The sequence below is a fragment of the Leptodactylus fuscus genome, chromosome 4, assembly GCF_031893055.1.
Source record: "Leptodactylus fuscus isolate aLepFus1 chromosome 4, aLepFus1.hap2, whole genome shotgun sequence".
NCBI classification, from domain to species: Eukaryota; Metazoa; Chordata; class Amphibia; order Anura; family Leptodactylidae; genus Leptodactylus; species Leptodactylus fuscus.
In genome coordinates this window covers 68,577,751-68,602,167 of record NC_134268.1, presented here as the reverse complement: position 1 = coordinate 68,602,167, position 24,417 = coordinate 68,577,751, and the positions used below count along the sequence as shown (strand labels likewise).

At 40.2% G+C, this 24,417-nt stretch overlaps 1 protein-coding gene across 1 annotated transcript in view; it reads right to left on the bottom strand.

Moving 5' to 3' along the window:
* Positions 1-24,417, bottom strand: part of SLC35D4 (solute carrier family 35 member D4) — a 74,028-nt gene that overhangs the window by 32,116 nt on the left and 17,495 nt on the right. The window contains exons 8-13 of the mRNA XM_075270622.1: positions 19,061-19,109; positions 18,633-18,678; positions 18,132-18,167; positions 9,348-9,382; positions 6,163-6,232; positions 4,178-4,271 (exon numbers count right to left, since the gene is read on the bottom strand). Coding sequence (XP_075126723.1) covers positions 4,178-4,271; positions 6,163-6,232; positions 9,348-9,382; positions 18,132-18,167; positions 18,633-18,678; positions 19,061-19,109 — 330 coding nt within the window. The remainder of the gene's footprint in view (positions 1-4,177; positions 4,272-6,162; positions 6,233-9,347; positions 9,383-18,131; positions 18,168-18,632; positions 18,679-19,060; positions 19,110-24,417) is intronic.

The following is a 24,417-nucleotide window of genomic DNA, read 5'->3' as shown; positions in this document are numbered from 1 at the left end:
ATACCACTGGGACATAACTTCCTACAGAAACCATTAACACATAGTAAATCTGCGCTACACTTACACGTATGTCTTCTCCTTGCCTTTAAAGCTGTAAAATAATGAAGCACATGGCTCCACAGGAGTCTGTGTGTCTATATTAAAACAAAGGGAGCGGAAAGACATACTCTGGGCTAGTCCAAAAACTAAATTGTTCTCATAGTTTCGCATCCCTGAAATCTTTGGACAGGTCATTGCTCCCAAAAAGTGTACATGAAACTTGTTTGTTTTCTAAAACTGGAGCATGCTGCTTGTAATGAAGTGGTTTAACCCCTTCCTAGAGTTCAGGGTCTCAAGCACAAGAATGAGTTAACAGTGTGGCACACCTCGCACAGACAGTCTATGAATAGCACATAAGTGTGACTCTAGCACTAAAATATTTCCTATTTCCTTAGGGTTCAATTGATATTTGTGACTTGTAGAATATAAATTCATTTGTGTAGTAAACAGAGGAGAAGAGCTGATTCCACGCTGCCTACCAGAGCGCAGGGCCTGGGACGTCTATAGGGTTCACACTGTTTTAGCGGTGATGTCATGGAAAGAACAGGCATGTTAATTAGAGACTGGAAAATCGTGGTTCTGGGGGATTTGCAATCTCCAAACAAATACCATTTTTTTAAGAAAGAAAAAAGAATTATTCATACCAAAGAGAAAAAAAAACAGCACAGAGTAAGTAACAATTCTCTAACACCATAAGTCAGGACAGACAACAGAAACGCTCCCACATTTCACTCTCTGGTGGCATGTGCAAGCCTCGGGAATGGCATTTTCTGAAGTAGGGAGGATTACTTTTAAGAATAGGGAGAAGAGGAGGGGAAAAAAAAGTAGTGAGAAAGAAGCATCAGTCCTTATTTACATGGTGTAGTTTTGGTACTTATTTTATTGCAGGTTTTTCTTCATTTAGCAGAAACATTTATTGCATTGAAGAAGGGTATAAGTGTATACACATCTTGTCTTAATACATTTCTCAAGTTTAGAATCCCCAAAGAAGCATGTATGAGGGGGCGCTCCAAGGCTGGATAGTGAAGGCTTATCCTTAGGGCAGGTCTTCAAGACCAGACTGATGGGTTTGCTTTTGTAGTTCACGTCTCTTTCACTTGAATGGGACTGGAGCTGTAATAACACTCAGTGACTACACAGTGTATGGAGCCATCTGATTTCAGCTCCATACACAGTGCTCTGAATAGCTGATCGGTGGGGGTACCAAATATTGGACCCATCATTATACTGATATTGATGGCTTAATCTTAATATAGGCCATCAATTTTCAGACTTGGACAACTACTTTAATATAATTCCATTAGAATAATAGCTTTAATATTAATAACATAAGCATTTATTTGATATAAAATATGGTAACTAGAAATAATGTATTGGGGGGAGCATCTGTTTAGGGTAAACAAAAAAAAAAAGTCTCAAGGTAGTCACGTAGATTAAATGGCGATCAGTCGAGCCTACTGAATATGCCAGGTCCGTTATCTAATGGGGAGGATGTCCAGGCTTTTCATTAACAGCAAATGGTAGTGGAAAGAAGGATCAGGCATGCTGGGATTCAACATGCTTAATCTTTGGTAAATCACAAAAGAACCAGAGAAGTATGGTATCAGCTTATTCCCCTCCGTCTTTGGGGTGGTGGGGGGCAGACATAGAATTGGATTCCGTCATGCCCAATCCTTTGTACTAAAGGAAGATAATCTATAGCCAGAGGAGTCTCTCACTAATAAAAGTCTGAGAAGAATGCATAAGGGGCGCTCATTCTGCATCTACTACTCACTAAACATCCCCGTTTTCCCATCCTTATAAACAGAGGGTACATCACATTCATGGCTTTAAGGCCCGGTTCACATTTGCGTTCAGTATTCTGTTCAGGAGGGTCCGAACGCAGATGTAAACCGGCCCTAACAATGGCTGTAATATAGTTACAATATAAAAACTCTAAGCTAAACATATTCCTTTTAAAAATGCGGCATCTTCACATCCATACAGAGTATATTCCTAAAAGATTCAATGAAACCTCAATAGTCCCCATTCACATTGAGAAAAATACAATGTAGTCCAACTTCAGAAGTGCAAATGGTGGATTCTGACTGCAATAAGGACCTGATCACCAATCCACATTACTATCTATGATGTCCAACACTGAGGCCTTTGTACAGGATAATATGGAGTCGGAGAATTTACTTATTTATCTTTAGGATGAAAGGAATAAAAATTTCTTTAAACTTATTTGACATGAAGGAAACATTATCTGCCCGCTCAGAAGTGCCCGGTGTAACACCGAGAGCACCGTCCATGTGCTCTTGTGGCGCGCTGGCAATATGAAATAGCAAAACATCTTAAAAGGATTATACAGTAAAAAGTCTCAGTATTTCCACAGTATAATTATTGTTGGAAGTACCAAAACACACTGTTACTACAGTAACTACATTACAAGCTAATGCAATATATATTTAGTGGTCGACTGAGCGCTAGCTGTCTGTTCATCTTTCCTGGCTTAAATGTATCAAGCAAATATAATAAAACCAAACCCAAAATCACATAGGAAGTAAAGTAGTAGAGTAGTGTACAGACACACAGCAAACAAATAAAACATGAGCAGCTGTGAACAGTGTTCTATAAAAACAACAAGACATCTAAATCACATAGCTAATGCAATAGATGTGTTACAGCACCTACAAATGTATATCTGTCATCCATAAGAATGACAACTTATGTATTATCAATGCTACTGCTTGCTCTGGGGTTACCACGGCTGCATTAACAGACTATCAATTCCACTCATAAAGATATATCTGCATAATTTAAAGGGGGGGGGAGAACTAAGAGGTTAACATCCCCAATCCTTTTTTTTCCCCTTCACATCTAATATCAGAGAATCCCATAAATGTTATGTCATTGGCCAATCCATATGAAATGAGTGGATATGGCAAAGTTTTAGCTAATGTGAATGTGCCCCATAAAAGGGATTAACCGAACTTCTATAATTATTGGTCTATTCTTAAAGGGGACCTTTCACCACCTCTTTGCACTCTTCAATAGGCGCTGCTCCACTGATTCCAGCATAGTTGTAATTTTATCTCTAGTCCTCACCTTTCCTGAGCAATTACTGCAGTTTTTTTCAGCACCCAATATGCTGGTTACTATTCACTGTCAGGAGCACAGCCCCAGGCTGTCTGCTCTAATCTAGGACCACCTACTTTACTTTAGCCTACGTTATTAATTATATTATTATAACTAACCTGTTATGTGCTGAAACTAACTGCACTGATTTCTCAGGAATGGTGTGGTGATAGAGAAATAATTTCAATTGCACTGGCATTAGTTTAGCAGAGCCTATTGAATGATGCAAGAGTTGGACATTGTGAAGGTGATAAAAGGCCCTCTTTTGAAAAGGTTGTCCAGGTTTAGAAAAATAAATAAATAAATTCTTTCCTGTAACAGTGTCGCACCTGTCTACAGGTCATCCTTGGTATGCCAGTTCTGTCTCATTTTCATTAGAGATGAGCGAACACTGTTCGGATCAGCCGATCTGAACAGCACACTCCCATAGAAATGAATGGAAGCACCTGCGTGCCGGCCGCTTCCATTCATTTCTATGGGAGAGTGCTGTGAGCGTGCTGTTCGGAACAGTGTTCGCTCATCTCTAATTTTCATGAGTTGGACACCACTGCAATATCCTGAACAGCTTTTAGGAAACATACAGTGTTCCAAGAACTGGCGGTGCCGGCACCCAATGTAACAATTAAGAATCTGCAACCCTTGTATATGGTTCCATGCCCCTTCATAAAGCTGATCAGTAGGACTGCTGAAAGTCGAAGCCCCTATGGTCTAAAACTGATGGTCTATCTCAATTAACTATAAAACAATAGAGGTATAATCTGATGGTGAGAAAAATCTGCTAGAATTTTATTGTATTTCATTTCATCCATAGAAATGTATGTATTTGTCTACAGAGCAATACTTACTGGAACTGCGATGTCAAGACTCCACAAAACTCAGAAGACTTCTAGTTGGACCCACCTTGTTTATCCACACACAGTACACCACCCAGGACTCTGGATACTGTAAACAGTCTTGTATCCAGACATGCATATACAGGGCTATAACTTCATCACAATAACCTCAGCAGATGTCTTACCTTAGCCAGGAATCCCCATGAAAGATGATGTGCAGGAGAGAGACTGCTCCTCAACTTCACAGACAGCAACATCAGCAGGAACCCAAAAACTCCACTGCAAGAGCCATATTAAAATTCTGGTTATCCTGCTAATAATGAGGCAGTGAAATAATATTGTTGCACATGTTTCTGGATGAAATTGCATCCATCTTCCTTGTATAAAAGAACAGCTCACACTACAGAGAATTCAGCTGAAAATATTATCTCTTCATTTCAGATGTTTTATGGGTAATAAATATTGATGATCCAATATCAATGACTAATCAGGGGGTTCTGATACCACAGATTGACATGTCCACCCACTAGTGTCCAGTGACAGCACATTTATTTGTCACATGATCTGTGTACAGCCCAGTCTCGTTTAAATGAATGGGAATGAGCTGCAATATAAAGCATAGTCCATTGCCGTAACACACTATTCTCTTCAAACAGCTAAATGGGGAACATCCTGGGTGTCGGACCCTGATCAATCTTATACAGGCGACCAAAGATTAAGTTCTAAGAATAGATCATCAATAGACATGAATGGAAGCACCTGTGACGCTGACTTTGCCGGCGGCCGGCCGGCATCACAGGTGCTCCAATTCATTTCTATGGGAGCGTGCTGTTCGGATCGGCTGATCCGAACAGTGTTCGCTCATCTCTAATCATCAATATTAGAATCCCTTTATTGTATCATTATAGTATGCTTACACAGGACTTAATTGGGTTTTCCCATCTCACTGTTTCAGAAGTTTGCCTGCTTTCTCTTCTCACTTCCTGTATTTCTCCCCCTTCCCCCACACCTTGCTGAACAACACTATGAGGTATCACAATATTTATACAGATCAGATAATATGCACATGTTTGTAGAGAAGACTCAGTGTTATCTGTGTATTTACATAGGGAGATAACAGACTCCTCTTTATCATCAAACTGAAATTAGCTGAACTGATTGTCCTGCCGGCGGAGCAGTGAGTGACATCACTTGTCCTATCTCACAGGTCAGTGGTTATGGTAACACTGTGTAAACAATAGGAGGAATGCCTTCACATAGCAGGTAAACAAAGCAGCATTTCTAAAGTAATATATTTAGGAAAAGTCTTCAATTTACATAAGCTACCAGTATAGATAGGATCCTTAAGATAGGACAAACCCCTTCAATGCCATGGCAGATAAACCTCTGATGAACCCATGACAAAATTCCCACATTACATGCAGCATTTACTGTGGACTCCTATTTCACTTCACAATTTAGCGGGAGGAGAGAGATATGCTCCAATTACTTAAATAGAAGCATGTCTACATGCGCTCCCCATCCCTAGAGGTTGCCAGAACAACTGATAGACTGATGATATATGTTGTGGATAGGCCATGAGTAAGAAAACTTAATTGGAGGCTGGAAACCCCTTTAAAGAGGACCTTTCATGTTCTCATGCATATGTGGTTTTATATACCGCTAGAAAGCCGACAGTGTGACGAATTCTGCGCACTGTCGGCTTTACAGTTATGAGCCCTGGGGCTGGAGTTATAGGTGCCAAAATTAATTGTCAGGGGCGTTCCTCACAGCCATGCGATGATGCTACAGTATTAGGAATACCCTTCTGACAGAAGAGATAGGTGCCGAAATTAACTGCACCGATATCTCTAGCCTCGGGGCACATAACGGGAAAGCCGACAGTGCGCTGAATATAAAACCGCATATGCATGAAGACATGAAAGGTCCTCTTTAAGTGTATGTCCACACAGGACAGATACACTGTAAACTGCAAAACTCCAAGGAGAAAATGGCCAGTCTTTGAAGGGGTTTTCCTAAGGATAGGTCATCTTTATCAGATTAGTGGGGTTTTATACCGATCAGCAGTTACACAGAGAATGGAGAAGAAAGCAGACACCTCTGTTATCTGTGTAACATAATAAAATTAATAATAATATAACATAATAAAATTCCTCAGCAGGCAGATTACCTGGCACAACATCCGCCGTGAAATGTATGGAAATAGAGGAAGGGAAATTCCAAGGCACTGAAGAGATCACCTGAATATATAAGAAAGAAGGCTGCATAAACCGTATGCAAAGAGCAAGGGATTGTCAGGATGTGCAAGACGGCATAGAAAACAATGGCACACATTTATGAAGCGGTGTACATCAGTTTTTGACATAGAATATTTTAGTGGCCAAATCTGCTAAAGTCTCGCTAACCACAAAATCCGAAGAGTGACAAGAAAAGTGGACATGGTCTCTGAAGCAAGTGTACTTTCATGTAGGCCAGATTTATGTGGAAATGGTAGAATTGCTGATGGAAACCTACACCAGCACACAGAAAGCAAAGATCCCATTTCTCCATCATTTGGTCAACATGCATCAAAATATTACATTCTTTGTCATTTTAACCAAAGCCATGCACACTGAATAGTTTATCTGCATTTAGCTTGGTAGTCGTTATGGTATACCCGACTAGGCCGCGCTCTTAGGGTCCTCACCACCTGCCCTTGTATACGCGCGTATCACATTGAAATGTGGGAATAGGGAAAAAAGCAGCCCATTCATTTCAATGGGGAGCGCCTTGTATGCCGACTCCCATAGAAATGAATGGGATCTGCTTTGTACACGCTCATTCTGAACATGTTTTACGTTCAGATTGAGCTGGGCATATACTCAGTGTGAATGCACCCTAATATAGCATTTCTAACAGTATGTTTGTGGAGAGTGAGAGGAAAATGGAGAATCCAGAGAAAACCCACAACATGTTATATGCTGGGTAGTCTAGGAGGTGGTCCTATCAATGATTGACAGCTATCACAGTTAGGGCGGGCTCACACCTGCGCCTGGTCTCCGCTTTGCAGGTTTCCTTCTTCTGCCTGAAAAACTGGCCGGGAGACTGAATCCCGGCAGTCAGTTTTCAAACCCATTCACTTGAATGGGTTTGCAAAGTGACCACCCATGAATGTTTTGTGCCTGTCCGCGGTGAAACCGTTTTTTTTTAACCGGACACAAAGTCGGACATATGACTTTGTGTCTGGTTAAAAAAAAAACAGTTTCGCCGCGGACAAGCACAAGGTGCTCACGGGCGGACTCTGTCTCGTGGGTTTCCGTCTCCTGTCCAGTTTCTTGGGCAGAAGACGGAAACCCACAAAGCGGAGACTGGGTGCAGGTGTGAACCCGCCCTTACAGAGGGAAAGCTGTCAGTCCCTCTCAACACCACCCCCTTGACTTCTCAGCATAGATAGAGCAGAGATTTCAATGGGTAAGTGACAGTTTATACTGAGTCTTTTCCCACAAAACTATAAATTAAAGGAGTTATCCGGTTTATAACATTGATGGATAGAATTGTGGGGGTCTGACACTCGGGACCCCCATAGTTCACTGGTACCAAGACAGTGCTGTTTGAGGCATGGTTTACATACATTGAGACAACACTGCAATACCCACTCAGCGCTACAGTTCGGTGAATAGGGCGGCTCATGGTGTGTAAACAATGCTGCAAACTACCCTGTCTCTGTACCGGTGATCTGTGAGGGTCCCAGGTGTCGGACCCCTGCAGATCTAGTATTTATAGCCTATCGTTGGGACAGGTTATCAATGTTAGGGTCAGTTCACACGTGAACTGCCCGTGCGGGTTTTGACACCGAGAGAGACGCGGTGAGCCGCGTCTCTCTTGTCAAAACCCGCCTGCCGAGACCATTGCGGTCGCGGCTTTCACCTCCGCTGTCGGCTCAAATGAATGAGCCAACATAGGAGGGAGCTGCCGGGGGCGGAAGCCGCGCGGCTTCCGCCTGAAGAAAGGGCAGGTCGCAGCCCACCACTAGCGGAAAAAAAAAGCCCGGGGGTCTACATAGACCACCATTGTAAAGGGGCGGATTTTGAAGCGAAATCCGCTGTCAAAATCCGCCCCTTTGCCTACTTGTGAACTAGCCCTAGAACCCGGACAACCTCTTTAATCTGCTCATCTCATCCTGCTCTATAACATGCCTGCTATGACAAGTTCCCTTTAAAATAAAGATTTATTTCAGAGCCACTTTCAGGATATTAGACTCCATTAAAGTTTACAAAAATATAACTAAATAATACAATACGGATGTGAAAGTCTGCAACTTCTTCATACAATGTTATTATTGGAATTCATTTGGATCTAAGAGAGGGAACACATGCCGTCTGTGGCAGTTCTAAAAACCTTTTTGAAGGAAAAAACTGGCATAGAACTGAACCTTCACCAACTACTATTGTTTCTCCTCACTATAGACTCTACTGCACTTGTCAATGTCTATGAGACTGATGCAGATGGCTGAGCACCACCATATAGTATATACAGTATATAGTATAGTACCATATAGTAGCTTGCCTGCTTGCCATTTACACTCCACCTCACTGCATGATCACTAGTGACTGGCCCAAGACGTTCACTAAATGTTTAGAAGGAACGAGGACATTAGGTTTGCCTGCTTTTCTGTGTCAATCTACGTCTTCTAGACGTATTTATGTGACCAAAGCTTTACTTCATGGGACAGTTTATTCAGGAAGTATTATTTTCCTCTTTTTTAACTGTTAGTTTTTTTTGTAATAATCAAGAAAGTTACACAATACTAAAGTTCCCCTTCACAATTACATGAACTCTAGTGACAACCATAAAGGGAGTCTAGAAAACCTGGCTGATGTATGGACTGTATTTCTAGTCCAAATTCCTCCTCCATGTAGGGCCCAAATGTTCCTGTGGTCCGACTCTCTGCAGATTAGACGTTTATGGCGTATTTTGGAATATAGTGTCTATAGTGAAAAAAAAACCTTTTACAATACTCTGCTGCATTATGTCAGTTCTTTTTTTTTTTTTGTAGATTGTGAGCCCCACATAGAGCTCACAATGTACATTTTTTTCCCTATCAGTATGTCTTTGGAATATGGGATGGAAATCCATGCAAACACGGGGAGAACATACAAACTCCTTGCAGATGTTTTTTTGCCCTTGGAGGGATTTGAAAACCAGGATCCCAGCAATGCAAGGCTGCAGTACTAACCACTGAGCCACCGTGCGGCCCCGCTAAATTATGTCAGTTCTACGGAGCAACAGCAACTAGAAAATACATCAAGTGTTAGATGAGACCTTGTTTGCTACCAAATATTTCTTTGGTTTTAAAGGGTGTTGTAGTGTACTCACCAGTAGGATGTGACGCAAAGGCCAAGAATACAACACTGCAGAAAGTTAAAAAAAAATAAAATAAAAATATATGTCACCGGTTTGCTCACGATGAAAACCATGGACTTACATAATTCTGTATTTACAGAAAACATTCTATTATTTTATATCATAACACCAATGAATATAAGACAGTTCGGAAGGCCACTACATCATTATGGCGGACTTAGATTGCTTATGAAATATAGGGTTAGAAATTCATTTGAATATTAATACTTCACCTGGTGTGTACAGGGGTCTTGGGAACTGCTGACTACTGCAGCAGCACCATCCATATTAAAGGTGTCGCGTCACAGTAACAGAAAAGCAGGAAAAATACCTCTATAAAACATTTATGTACACAGACGAGCAAAAGGGTAACAATGTTTTGAGTTTTTGACTTTCAGGCTCCATATCTCACCATCCGATGCAGCCTCAAATGTGAGACTACCGACTACCATCATTTTATAGACAATCTTCTTAGCTATCTCATACATAAATTTCACTTGCAGCTATTTAGCATACGATTAGTTATGCAGATTCTTGCCATGTAACTACATTGTTACAGTTTTGTTCCTGGCAGTGGAAAAAAAAACAATCTTTTTTTCTTGTATACTACAAATTACAACCTGTTCTCACATTCTCATAGCTCAGTGTGTTATTAGGTTGATTAACCAAGCGAAAAGTCACTGCCCAAGAAAAGAGAAACAGCATCATCCAGCTCATAGACTTTGGTCTTTCGGCCAAGAAAACTGCCAAACTGCATCATGTGAGTGGCATGACAGCTGGAAGAATACAAAATGAAGTCCGCCCATCCATTCAAAAGCCAAGAGGTGGACATCCAGGTAAAATATTGGAGACAACAAGTCAGGTCATGGTCATCTCCAGGTCTATCAGTTCTGGTTCAACAAACAGTAGTGGAGATGGCTTGTATGCTTTATAATAGTGAGTTCACAAACATCCATTCACATGTGTCTATGTATGGAACACACGTTACACAAGTCTGGAATGGTGGCCCGCAAAAAGGTGAAGAGGACTCAACTGCAATATAGTAATTACCAGCATTAATTCAAATTTGGCTCGAAAAGTAAAAACAGTGGATAGTTTAAGATTGGTATTGGGGAGGGGCAACACGGCGGCTCAGTGGTTAGCACGGCAGCTTTGCAGTGCTGGAGTCCTGGGTTCGAATCCCGCAAGGAACAACATCTGCAAGGAGTTGGAACCCACTCTACCACTCTTGAGTTGAAAAAAAAGCTGTATTCGTACTGAAGTGAGTCAGTCAGTATACAACAACATTGACAATGTGTAGAAGAGACCTAGGATCAAATTTTGGTTGAGACATACTTGAATCTGATTGAGAGCATGCCCAGGAGGATTCAGGAATTGTTGAAAGTGAAAAGGTGGATTTAAATAATAATAAAAATTTGAAATTGTGATTTTTTGAAGAAAATAGTAACAATGCAGATATATGACAAGAATCCGCATAATCATATCCTAAGTAGCTGCAAGTCAAATGCAATGGCAGTCTCACTATCGAAGCTGTAGTGGATGTGTATGGAGCCTGAAAGCCAAAATTGTGATCCTTTTGCTCATCAATGTAAAACCATCACTGCACAACCAAGTAAAACACTTATTCACAATTCATCCATAGAAGCTTATGTAATTTTAATGACAGATATATAATATGCAAACTTTGAGACTAAGATGTTATTTGCCATCCTCATCACATAAGCTGTAGGCTAGAGAAAATTAGATGTTACTCTAAAAATAGACAAATTTACTTCTGAACAGACATAAAATTTTCAGGAGTAGGTGCCTGAAACCTGCTGTCTGAATCCTAGTATGGTGGAAAAACCTAAATAATGTAAACTAATCTGGCACAACCAGTCTAAAAAACTATAGTTCATCCAAGTATGTACAAGTCAATTAATGCTATGTTGTCTTTGCTCACTTCTCTGTTCACATCTTGGTGAATGCAGCAACCTCCAGACATGAATATATTGTCTACTTGCATCAGACTTTATAAGGGTGTGAGCAATGTGTCATAATGCAGCAGAGTGAATGTGCTGATGTCTACATGAATGGCAGCATGAGCCTAATACGCCCGGGCAGTCTGCACCAGGTGTGCACGGCATCCTATTACATACTTGGCATGTCCCTTCTGTTTATTGATGCTCCAAAACCACAAGTAAAATGGTAAAAAAGAGCAAAGCCAAAAAAAATGCAGCAAATGTGGTTTCCTTATCAGATGTAAACTAAAAAGGGAAAATATGAATAAACTCCAGAGGGGGGAAAAAAAATATGAGAAAACGTAAACTGTGACCCAGGAAAGAAGGGACTAAAGGAAAGGGAGAGGTACAAGTGAGCATTCAGGCATTTTACTCAAATACATTCAGTCACATGAACAGAGCTTATGGTAGTGCTGGTGTGTAGATCAGGGTGAAGCTGTATGGGGTGCAGAGTCAATATTGGGCCCCCAAAGGCTGAGGGGACCCCCAAAGACCTCATTATAGCATAATAAGACACCAGTGTCATACATAGCATATAGTAAGTGGGGGCCATTTCATGTTGCACATTGCGGCCCAGGAGCCTCTAGTTGTACCAGAACCTGGTACATTAGTAAGCTGATCAGACATGCACACCATAAATGCAGGTCATATCCCTTGTATCATGTAAATGAAGAAATGCCAGCTAGTCAGATGTGCAGCCCTTAGAGAAACAATACAGTCCTATGAAAAGTTTGGGCACTCCTATTAATCTTAATCATTTTTTGTTCTAAATATTTTGGTGTTTGCAACAGCCATTTCAGTTTGATATATCTAATAACTGATGGACACAGTAATATTTCAGGATTGAAATGAGGTTTATTGTACTAACAGAAAATGTGCAATATGCATTAAACCAGAATTTGACTGGTGCAAAAGTATGGGCACCTCAACAGAAAAGTGACATTAATATTTAGTAGATCCTCCTTTTGCAAAGATAACAGCCTCTAGTCGCCTCCTGTAGCTTTTAATCAGTTCCTGGATCCTGGATGAAGGTATTTTGGACCATTCCTCTTTACAAAACAATTCAAGTTCAGTTAAGTTTGATGGTGGCCGACCATGGACAGCCCGCTTCAAATCATCCCACAGATGTTCAATGATATTCAGGTCTGGGGACTGGGATGGCCATTCCAGAACATTGTAATTGTTCCTCTGCATGAATTCCTGAGTCGATTTGGAGCGGTGTTTTGGATCATTGTCTTGCTGAAATATCCATCCCCGGCGTAACTTCAACTTCGTCACTGATTCTTGAACATTATTCTGAAGAATCTGCTGATACTGAGTGGAATCCATGCGACCCTCAACTTTAACAAGATTCCCGGTGCCGGCATTGGCTACACAGCCCCAAAGCATGATGGAACCTCCACCAAATTTTACAGTGGGTAGCATGTGTTTTTCTTGAAATGCTGTTTTTTTTTGGACGCCATGCATAATGCCTTTTTGTATGACCAAACAACTCAATCTTTGTTTCATCAGTCCACAGGAACTTCTTCCAAAATGAAGCTGGCTTGTCCAAATGTGCTTCTGCATACCTCAGGCGACTCTGTTTGTGGTGTGCTTGCAGAAACGGCTTCTTTCTCATCACTCTCCCATACAGCTTCTCCTTGTGCAAAGTGCGCTGTATTTTTGACCGATGCACAGTGACACCATCTGCAGCAAGATGATGCTGCAGCTCTTTGGAGGTGGTCTGTGGATTGTCCTTGACTGTTCTCACCATTCTTCTTCTCAGCCTTTCTGATATTTTTCTTGGCCTGCCACTTCTGGACTTAACAAGAACTGTCCCTGTGGTCTACCATTTCCTTACTATGTTCCTCACAGTGGAAACTGACAAGTTAAATCTCTGAGACAACTTTTTGTATCCTTCCCCTGAACAACTATGTTGGACAATCTTTGTTTTCAGATCATTTGAGAGTTGTTTTGAGTAGCCTATGATGCCACTCTTCAGAGGATATTCAAATAGGAGAACAACTTGCAATTGGCCACCTTAAATACCTTTTCTCATGATTGGATACACCTGGCTATGAAATTCAAAGCTCAGTGAGGTTACAAAACCAATTTTGTGCTTCAGTAAGTCAGTAAAAAGTAGTTAGGAGTATTCAAATCAATAAAATGATAAGGGTGCCCATACTTTTGCACCAGTCAAATTTTGGTTTAATGCATATTGCACATTTTCTGTTAGTACAATAAACCTCATTTCAATCCTGAAATATTACTGTGTCCATCAGTTATTAGATATATCAAACTGAAATGGCTGCTGCAAACACCAAAATATTTAGAACTAAAAATGATTAAGATTAATAGGGGTGCCCAAACTTTTTCATAGGACTGTAGCTTGACAGCTACATACCCAGCAATAGCTTAGTGAGCTTCTAATATCAGTATTTCGTCTATTCAGCAGATTATGGACAGTTGCTTATGGCAGCCTGTATTATGACTATGACACAATACACATCGCCAAATAATAAAAAAAAAAAATAAATTAAAAAATGTAACTTATTAATTTATTCTTAAAAATATTGTGTAAATAGTTATAAAAACATGCTCTCGAATAATGCTGGTGAATGTAATTAGCAATTGGTGTTACTACAATAAACAGAGCCACAAAATTGGAGAGATATTAATAGTTAGCCTCTAGTCCAAGTTTTGTAGCCCCTCGTCAAATTACCATGGGTGATGGTAACCATAGTTTAACTGTCTCTAAAGGGTAGGATTGCTGTTCCCTCTAAACATACCCTGAACCAAACAATTGCACGCTCTATAGTAAAGCCCTAGAAAGTACACTCTCCATTATTGACTAACTAGAACGTACACACCAAGACACACACCACGCCATTATTAGTGACACTGGTTGCCACCAAATTAGCCACACATACCAGCCTACCATCTTTAGTGTCTGTTAGTCTCCATTGTATTCTTTGGAATCTACATCTCTGGGAAATCTGGCTCTGTACTCTACCCCTGCAAGTTTCTCATACCTGCACACCTAAAGGGAGTGTTCACATGTAGGAATCTGACACACAATCCACCTCAAAATCACCTTCCTATTCATTTCTAAGGGAGGTGGTAGCTGATATTTTCTTACTCGTTCTTCAAGTGGATTTTGCCTGAGAGCTCCCATTGAAGTAAGTGGGAGGCGGAAAATACACCTTTTTCCATTGGTGTGGGATTGAACATGAATGAACAAGAATTTGTCAAAATCAGCTTGTGGAATTTGGCCCTGCCCAACAAAGGCAAGATAGTCAGGCCCGGTTCACACCTGCGTTCGGTAATCCATTCTGGGAGTCCGCATAGAGATTCCCCAAAAGGAATACTGAATGCATTGACAAGCAGTGAGTGGTGAAAGTACACAGACTCCATAGACTATAATGGGGTCCATGTGCTTTCCGTGCGGAGTCTGCACGAGTCGTGCGAAGAGGAAAGTAGTTCATGAAGTACTTTTCTGTCCACATGCTCCATGCAGAGACCGCGCAGAAAGCACACGGATCCCATTATAGTCTATGGGGTCCGTGTGCTTTCATAAGCTCACCGCTTGCCAATACGTTCGGTATTCTGTTCGGGGGGGGAAGGGGGGGGGGGGGTAGGGTCTTCATGCGGACTCCCTGAACAGATTACCGGACGCAGATGTGAACCAGGCCTTAACCTATAGTGGCACTCTTCTCCAAATACAGCATCAAAATCTACATCAATTTTAGTCAAGCAGAAACATTTTTTTTACTTGACAAATTTAGCATCAAATTTCACCATGTGAACCACCTCTAACTGTAGACTTTTAAGGGAAGCTGTCCAGCAGTGTTATCTTAAGGGAGAGGATCGTAGAGCAGAAGAAACCATGCACATTAATATTTAGGCTATAACCTGTGTTTTCGTCACTTAAATTTATGTAGTTTTGGCGGTCTAACTGACTGTGATGGACAGTTATCTAATTACTGACCGCTATCTTTGTATTCATCATTCTCCTACTGGGAAGGCTATCATATATCATATATATCATAAGTACCTATAGTCCCTGCAATCATTTTTCAAGGATATATTTTTTAGCAGACTACCATAAATCGTAGGGAAAACATGGTAGTAATAAAGGCTGCCCATCTGTAACATGATAATGATACAACCATGTGGAGAGCCACATAAGAGGGTTTTATTAAAAGGGAGTCTGTCAGCAGGAAAATCGATATGAAACTAATGACAGTATCTGCTAGAGTTGCTTCGCTCTTTTTTTATTCTACCTGGGATTCGTGTTTCATGTTGGTAGCCTAAACCACTGACTAGGAAGTCTCTATTTTCCTAAGGCCTAAATGGCTGCCAGGCAGAAGCAGTACAAGTCCTCAAATTCATTAAAAAGCCAGTTTCTGAACTGCTATAAAAAAAGTAAATATTCAAGAAACTATGTATTTAAATATATTATAACAATAACTGTATAATATAAATACAAAAGAATGTTTTAATTTTTATTTAACTGAAGTTGGTATTTCCAGCCTAGAGTTTCCAATCTGGACTTCCCCTTTAAATATAGAAATCCCTTAGCGAGAACGTAAAATAAAAATCCTAAACAAACATGAGATCCTGCGATAGACTCAGGGCCATTTCCTTACACTGATTATTATAATCCTTACACATTCCTGTGGTCCGAAGCAATCACACAGTCCATCATCTATTAATAAGAAATCCCTGCAAATTGATACAACTGCTGCGATATCACCTCATAACTTCAGCTACAAGAGCGCGAGGTCAACCATTTACCAGAGTCGGAAGACCAAGAGAAAACTGTGCAGAGTCGTGTCAGAATTTTCTAGAAATTATTTCCCTTTGGCTATTTAGAAATCTAGTACTATTGAAGCCGTCTAAGACTAGCTTCTCTCCTGCGGCCAGTTCTTTTGGTGATTCCGTTCACCATTTTGCTTGAAAAACACAGAAAGAAAAGTCCTGCTTGGGCGTATTAGTCCTGCATTAGTCTATAGGGTCCCTGGGTAACCACTTTTTAAGTAGATCTCCTGTGGTCTCCTGTGAGTCAATACTTCTTTCAATATGTTCTGGAAGATCAGTGTCATCATAGGGATACTGAGCCTCAAGAAATGGTGCTACAAGACTTAAATGTTGTGCTTCTATAAGCTGTAGTCGGGCAAATTTATTATACCTAGAATGCCAATTTTCTAACGTATACAAGGAATATAAAGCCACAGTTTTTTCGTGAAAATAGTGATGTTGCGCAAAAAGGGACTTTCATTTCTGCAATGCCTTTACCAATTTTCTCAAAATGGAGTGTGGTGAGGTTGTGCACATGATGTGGCCATTGGCCCCGCAAGATCTGTCATTTACTCCAGAAAAGTGGTGTACATGATGCTGGACAACTATGATAGTTAAATAAGGTGCACCCTCCGCCAGCTGAAGGGTTATGAATACTGGCGTTGTCCCCATTTCTGTTCAATATCAAGGTAAGGCCTTTTGTATCTGACCATTAAAAGGATTGTACAGTTATATACATTTATATACTTATTATAAGTTTCCACGATCAGGAGGGCAGGGGACCAAAAACGCACTGGATCTCCCTCCACATGGAGCCATAAAGGGGTCCTTCAGTATTCTGTCCTCCTGATCACTAGGAGATCTTACGAATGGGCATTTCTCTCTTATGGAGTTGTGTCGATATGGGCACTTCTCTCCTATCCACAGAACAGGGAATGTTTGCACACTAGACCTTTTACTATGTATTCACCAACAGAAACAATGCTAATAAAACTGTAACATATAAAAACTATTTACTAATGGAAATCTGCACAAGCTCTTACCCCAGGGTTGTCCAACCCATGACCCAGGATGGCCAATAATGCACCTAACAAAATCATTATGAGCTTTTTCATTTGGTGATTATGTGTCACAATGTCATGCAAGGAAAATGTACATTTGCTTTGGCTACTTATATGCATCGCTTCAAATTTACGATGGTGTGCAACTTCTGGTGTATTATTTTTCCAAGTGCAGACATGAGAATTGATTCCATTAGATGTTACATGAGTGCACGGTGACTTGGTGAGGCAGCTATTAATAATAATATTTCAACCTACCATGGCAACATTAGATGTTTAAAAGAGGTTGTCCAGGAAATATGGGGAGTGTGAAAAATTAAAAACCTATACTTGTCTGTCCCCGGTGCTCCAGTTCTCCCATCATTGTCTGATCCAGTGGTGCCCACGACTTGTTCTGGCAGAAGCCCTCGTAGCACATGACCGCTGAGGCCAATCAGCAGCCTAAGGAAAAGATCTAGGCCGTCACTCACATAGGTCATCTTTGACGTCCTGGGTCCTTTCCTTAGGTCGCCGATTAGCCTCAGCGGTCATAAGCGGCAAGCACTTTCACTGGAACAAGTCCCAGGATATCATGGGACCAGACAGCGGAGGTATGTGTTGTTTTTTTTTGTTTGATTTTCATCTTCCCGCACTTCCAGTAAAAATGTTTTTCCTGGACAACCTCTTTAATGTTATTTAGACATCAGATAACCATTCTTGTTTCATTATTAAGGGTATTTCCATACCATGGTGTTTCTCATATCTCTGGTGGTGAATAACAGAAAAATTATGCACCGACTTTTTCTTTTTTGTCATCAGCTTTATTGTTTATGTATTTAGTGTGTGGCCAAAGACAACTATTCTTCCAATATGGCTCAGAGAAGTTTGGACATCCTTTGGTTACATAATTCTTTGTACTGTAGAAGTATTACACATACCTGAAAAAATAGTTTATATATTGCTGATCGAGTTCACTGTAAAAGAGAAGAACAAGTCTAAATCAAAGCTGTGCTCTACATAAGATTTTGTGGGGAACTTATCACACCAGTTATTTGCCATTGTCTACAACATTGTACTGTTGAATCTTTTGTTCTTTACATTTCACATTCACTTCCAAATTGTTTTTCCCCTTTTTGCACCATGCTATTGACCATTAAGTTTTGGAGGTGAAAGTGGGAATTGCAACATTTTTGTTGAATCTCAGTAGAATAGGTAGGTGGTGTAAATATTGGAGGAACATCTAAAGATAGGATTACATTTGCAACAAAATGTATCAACACTATGCAACATTTTGACAAATTTGTCAATAATAATGATGACAATATTAACTCCACCAAAACAGTCTTCAAAAAAAATACCAAAATACCAGACAAGATTATATCCGCCCTGCGTCTAGTGTTTCTGCATACTTGTCAGATTATTGGGCACAACCCACTTACCTGAGTGAACTTGACTTATGATACTTCTGGAATACTTTGTAACATCCTGATAACAGGAAAATAGAAGCAGAAATGATTAAAATTTTCACAGCCCATTAGTTTTACATAAGGTGTCAATATATTGTTAAAGGGTCGGGCTTGCACAGAAATTTAAAGCGTAGTATGTTACCAGACAGACCTATGAATGCAGCGAGTACACACAGAGGGGCTCACACCCATCTTACGTACGGCTACACAAACATTCACTTATAGATGCCCTCACAATAAAGAGTCTGTCTGGTGATACGGATCTGTTACATGACTGAGGACCTTTCCACTACACCTGCTCACTGCTGACTACAGATTGTGGCTTAGGTGGATCAATATATATTGTAATACAATACACTCTAGTAGCACACAGTAAATAGACTATGAATACAGTGACTTACCTGAGCAAACCAGGTGAATGATAGCCCAGAAGTAGCCATCTACATCAAACTACAGAGAAAAGTAGATTGTATTAGTGTAGTGTATTACACACAAGTCTACATGAATATGAATTTATGTGTATATAATCACACATGCTATAAAATGTTTACACACAGTACTTGGTAACATTTTCCTTGCCTACCTAAAACCTTTTAAAAGTAAGAAAGCTTATCTATACTGGTAGCTTATGTAAATTGAAGACTTTTCCTAAATATATTGCTTTTTGAATGCTGCTTTGTTTGTCTGCTACGTGGACTTATTCCTCCCATTGTTTACACAGTGTTGCTATAAGCACAGACCTGTGAGATAGGACAAGTGAAGTCAGTTACTCAGTGTCGGCAAGACAATCAGCTCAGCTAATTGCAGGGGTTAAAATTCCTTAACATCTTAATTATATTAAGCATTAAAGGGGTTTCTGGGGAGTTTAGATTCACTTACCTGATCGGACCCATAATCAAGAATCTGCCGAATCGGGTAAGTGAATCTAAACTCCCTGGACAACTCCTTTGAGTCTTGAGTCACTAGCTTTGGTAAAGGTGCAGGAGGTCCATTTCACCGGAAGCGGATGATATCGGTAGTAAAGAAAGCTGATGCTAGACACCAGCCCAAGCTCATAACAAATGCGAAAAACCCTCCAAAACCCTTAAGAAATTAAAAAGAGGTTGCAGAATGATCAGAGCCCCAGTTAATGGTGGTTATTGAATGGAGAACTGTAATGTAAAGGTCTCCTGTTAGTGTTTATGACTCAGATACACTACATCCCAACAGCGAGATATGCATCTATATTATTCAGACCCTACAACTGGGTTATTTGCAACAAAAAAGTACGGTACTTAAAAAAAAAAAAAAAAAAAAAAAAAAAAAGTTGTACTGTTTGAAAATTAGCCTGTGTTTAGTGTAATGTAATGTTATTGAATAACTTACTGACAACTTTATTATGAAGTTAGGTGCTTTCCTCTGGAGCACTGATCTGCTTACTGTCACCCTGATGTACACGGTGTTTCCTATAACAAGAGGTCAAACTCAGGATGCAGCTCTATGAGAGTCAGATTGGTTTTCTACTTGACTTGCATTGTTGAGAGTTTGACCTCCTATTCATGTGGGGAACCACTATGTACATCACAGGAGCAGTGAGGAAGGCAGAGTACTATGGAAGGGAGCATATAACCTCACAATAATGCTGTCGGTGTGTTATTCAATAGCATTACACTACACACAGGCTCATTTTCAAACAGAAGGAGCTTTTTTTTTTTTTTTTTTAACTGAGTGCTTCCAATGCAGAGGACTGGACTGGCATATGCAATGCAACATATAGCCAGTTTGAACAGCGCACATTTACAGGACTACACAGATAAATTCCCTAATTTAACAGATTACCTGTACTGAAAATCTAAAACGAAACCCCTTGTTTTATAGATTAAAAACCTTAGACATGCCTTTGCTCTAACCACATTCTTATACTTATTCATCACCTATTATTACTCTCCATGAAGTTTGTAGAAATTAAAGACAAGAAATCAGTATTCTGATAATCTTCGGAAACTGCAGTGTTGAAATTGTTGTTTAATTACTGGAAATCCATGTGGCGCCCTTTGCATTGCTATAAAGCACAGAATAAACATGGTAATTTAGCAAAAGGTAATTTGTGTGGTTTCATATGAAGAACTCCCTGCAGTACAACATGCAGTTTGGATAATTGCCACTTCATACGGCTTACCAGGAATACATTCTGCCTCTATTTCTGGTTTCAATGAACACACGTGAAATAAAATGTTTTTATTACAGTGTATAAAATATATATTGCTTGCTTTATGCTTATTTATTGCGTGAACAAACTCATTGAAAAGGTGGTGTACAATACCACCTGGAGCTTCATTTATACAGTATACATGCCATCATTTTTGTAAAATTGGCATATAGCTTTTGCAAATATAATAGACACGATAATAACACAGCTAACATAGTATTCACTTGAGTGGTCACTAACTAATTAATTAAGATTGCTTAAAGTTTAAACTCCTATTTTTTTTATTTTTATTTGCTATTGTGTCAGGGGGGTGTGGGAAACATTTTTGAAATATACTTTATTAACCTATCTAGCTTCCTTTTAATAGAAAACAGGCTCTACAGTTCCCATTAGCAAAGATCTAACTAAGTATTGCTAGGGAGACTGTAGCATTTACCAAAGAGGTCACAAATAGTTGTATCTCGTTTGTGCCTTTCAGGGTCTTTTGGCTCGGAGGGTGGGGGGCCCTTCTCTTCTCAGAGAGGGCTTGTGATGGATCTCATCCTTATGCACTTTTTTTTTTCCAGTGTGGCACTGTTTGGGTACATGGGTAAAAAAAATAAACGCTGTATCTCCAGCTTTTTTTTTTTTAACCACCTAGAAAAATTGTTCTGGTATCATAAGAAATCTGATATTCTAACACTAAGATTATAGATATAACATCTGGCCAAAAGAGCAACTTTTTCAGGTGTATTTACATTAGAAATATGGCACAAATACGTCAATATATTTGCTTCTGATATATACACCCTTTGTGATGTCCTCCCTGAATCGTGGATGCTGTCTTCCATTCTTAAACTTTGAACTACAATGTACAACCTGCTCCCCTCTCCTGCTCACATCTCTAATGGTGGGTCACTCAGTCTTATGCCCGGTACAAACTAGCTTACGTGTTCCATCAGTATGCAGTCCGCATGAGGACATCCCCTGGACGGAATACAAGTGCAACTGCAAGCACTGTGCAGTTAAAGCGCATGGACCCCATAGACTATAACGGGGACCGTGTGCTTGCTGCGCACTGCCTGCACGAATGATTCATGCGGGCAGTGCGCGGCAACCACTCGGACCCCATTATAGTTTATGGGATCCATGCACTTTAACTACACAGCGCTTGCAGTTGTGCTTGTATTCCGTCCGGGGAGTCCTCATGTGGAATCCTTCAGGACGGAACACATTAGCTAGTGTAAATCGACCCTTAAAGTAAAGTAGAGTACAGCAAATATAGCTGGGCCTCTGTCAGATCTACTGTATGTCAGAAGCAGCAGAACATCTTACTTTGTATTGGAGTTGCACAGATTTTACAGCAAGAAAATGGAAGGGAAGTTTTCTGAAGAATTTTTGAAAAGATGTATTATTTATTTCTTACCTGTAGGTACAAATTCTTTAATCTCTATACTAAAATATTGCTTGAAATTCATTTATATTGCATTAAATACTACAATTCGTGTTACTGTTTCCTGATACTAGATGTAAATGCAAAGAAAAGAAGAAATATAAATTACATTTAACATTATGCCCATCTTGTGGCTCAAGTGAGTTATGTGGCTCTATAATACTATTATGCACTAGTGATTCCAAGGATACAATAGCATTACTGGCACTGGGTAGCAGGTCAAAAGATGGCTTACTCTTTAAGCTAAGTTCACACATGAATTATGTGTGGCGTCATTTGGTCTGGAAAAAAAACGCTTCCTAATTAGGAAGCTGTTTTTGGAACCTTGATGCGTTTTTTGGAGCGTTTTCTGGTAAAAACCACTTCAGAAAACGCCAGGCGATTTTCCCCTCCCGGATAGTGAATGGGCCCCAAAAAAAGGTGTTGCGGATTTTGGTTGTGGTTTATGTCAAAAACCACGACGTGGTTTTCGCCTCCCATTCACTTCTATTGACCTCCTGAGGCGGAATTGGGTAGAGGAAAAAAAGAACGCTAGCGGTCTCCATAGACCACCATTGTGAGGGGGCAGATTATGACGTGGATTCCGCGCCATAATCCGCCCCCTCTGTGCCCTTGTGAACGGGCCCTTACTGTGGCCAAACACCAACCATATTGTTCAAAAGCGGCTAACAAACTTCTAGAGAAGAGGTTGCCAACACTTTGAAGACACACAGCGATTTTGTGTATTAAATAGTTAAGCCAATAACATGTATCGTCTCCCCAATGAATTAGTGACCATTGGGACTCCCATGATCGCTGAAATGAGCAAACGCCAACACCCGCCCAGTACAACTCCTGGAAGAACAGACAGCCCATACAATTCCATGAGCAGAGAGCCAATTGGAGTTTAAATTAAGCTATTGTATATATAATAAGGTATCTGGAATTACATTATAATGAATAAGAACATTTCACAAAACTCCAGTAAGACTAATATACAAGAAAGTCAAATAAATATAGAGGAGAAGCAGAGCAGAGTATAATTTATTATAGTAAATGACAAGTATAGTGCATTAAGATGATTAAAACTATACGGATGATTTACACGCTTGCTCCATGCACACAGCTATCTATCAGATCTCATGATATCAGATGTAATGTATACAGTGGCCGCAGTCACTACTAAATGAAAGATTCTCCTCTGGAGAGAATAAAATACAGATGGCTGTTCCTGAAATATGATTTGTAAGTTCCATTACACTTGGAAAAAGGAAAGCGGTCTCTGCAGTCTGGGTCCATTTAGCGGCCTCTGTTTAATACTACAGAACAAAATAAAATCTCCATTTCAGGGCTCTCTGGTGAAAGTTAATCTGTAGAGGCATGAGGTGTATTAAAAGAGCCATCTGCCAGCAGTATCGATGTGATCAGAACACAGCACTGTCCCGAAAATAAAACCATGGGTGAGGTAAGCACCACAGCGGGCACACAACCAAGCCAATTCACAGGCAGATTGAAAGCATTTACTCAGGGTTTCAGGTTTTAACCCTATGTGCATATCTTACCTTACAGAGTTTCCTACTATCTAAATGTTTCCACATTAGAGACTTCCTATATTGCTAGATTTCTTCATCCGCCTTCTAAACACAAAATAATAGCTCAATCTTTTCTTTGTCAATTTAAAGGGGTGATGCCATGAAAAATATTTACCCTCTACCCACAGGATAGAGGATTGCCTGATCATTGGGGTGGGTCCTTTTCCCCCCTCTGTGTATTCAGCCTGACCACATCCATGTTGAACGTGGGTATGTGGGGTATGTGGTGGACGGTGTTCCTATTCACTTTAATGGGAACACTGGAGACAGTCCAAGTAAAGCACTCTTATCTCCGTCGCTCTCATTCGCTTCAATGTCAATGGCTATTGAAGTGAATGGGAGGAGCTCCTGTCCTTACCTCATGGCATAACCCAGATAAAGGGAACCTGTTATATCTGATCTTATGTGGCACCCTATACTGCAATCGAGCTGAGCAGATATATAGCTAAGTGATTGACAAATTGCTACATAAGATTGTTTATATAGAGATAGCTGTCAATCACCAAGTAGGGCCGCCCACTTGACTCTTAGGCAGGGAAAAAACAAAAAAACACAACAGAGTAATTT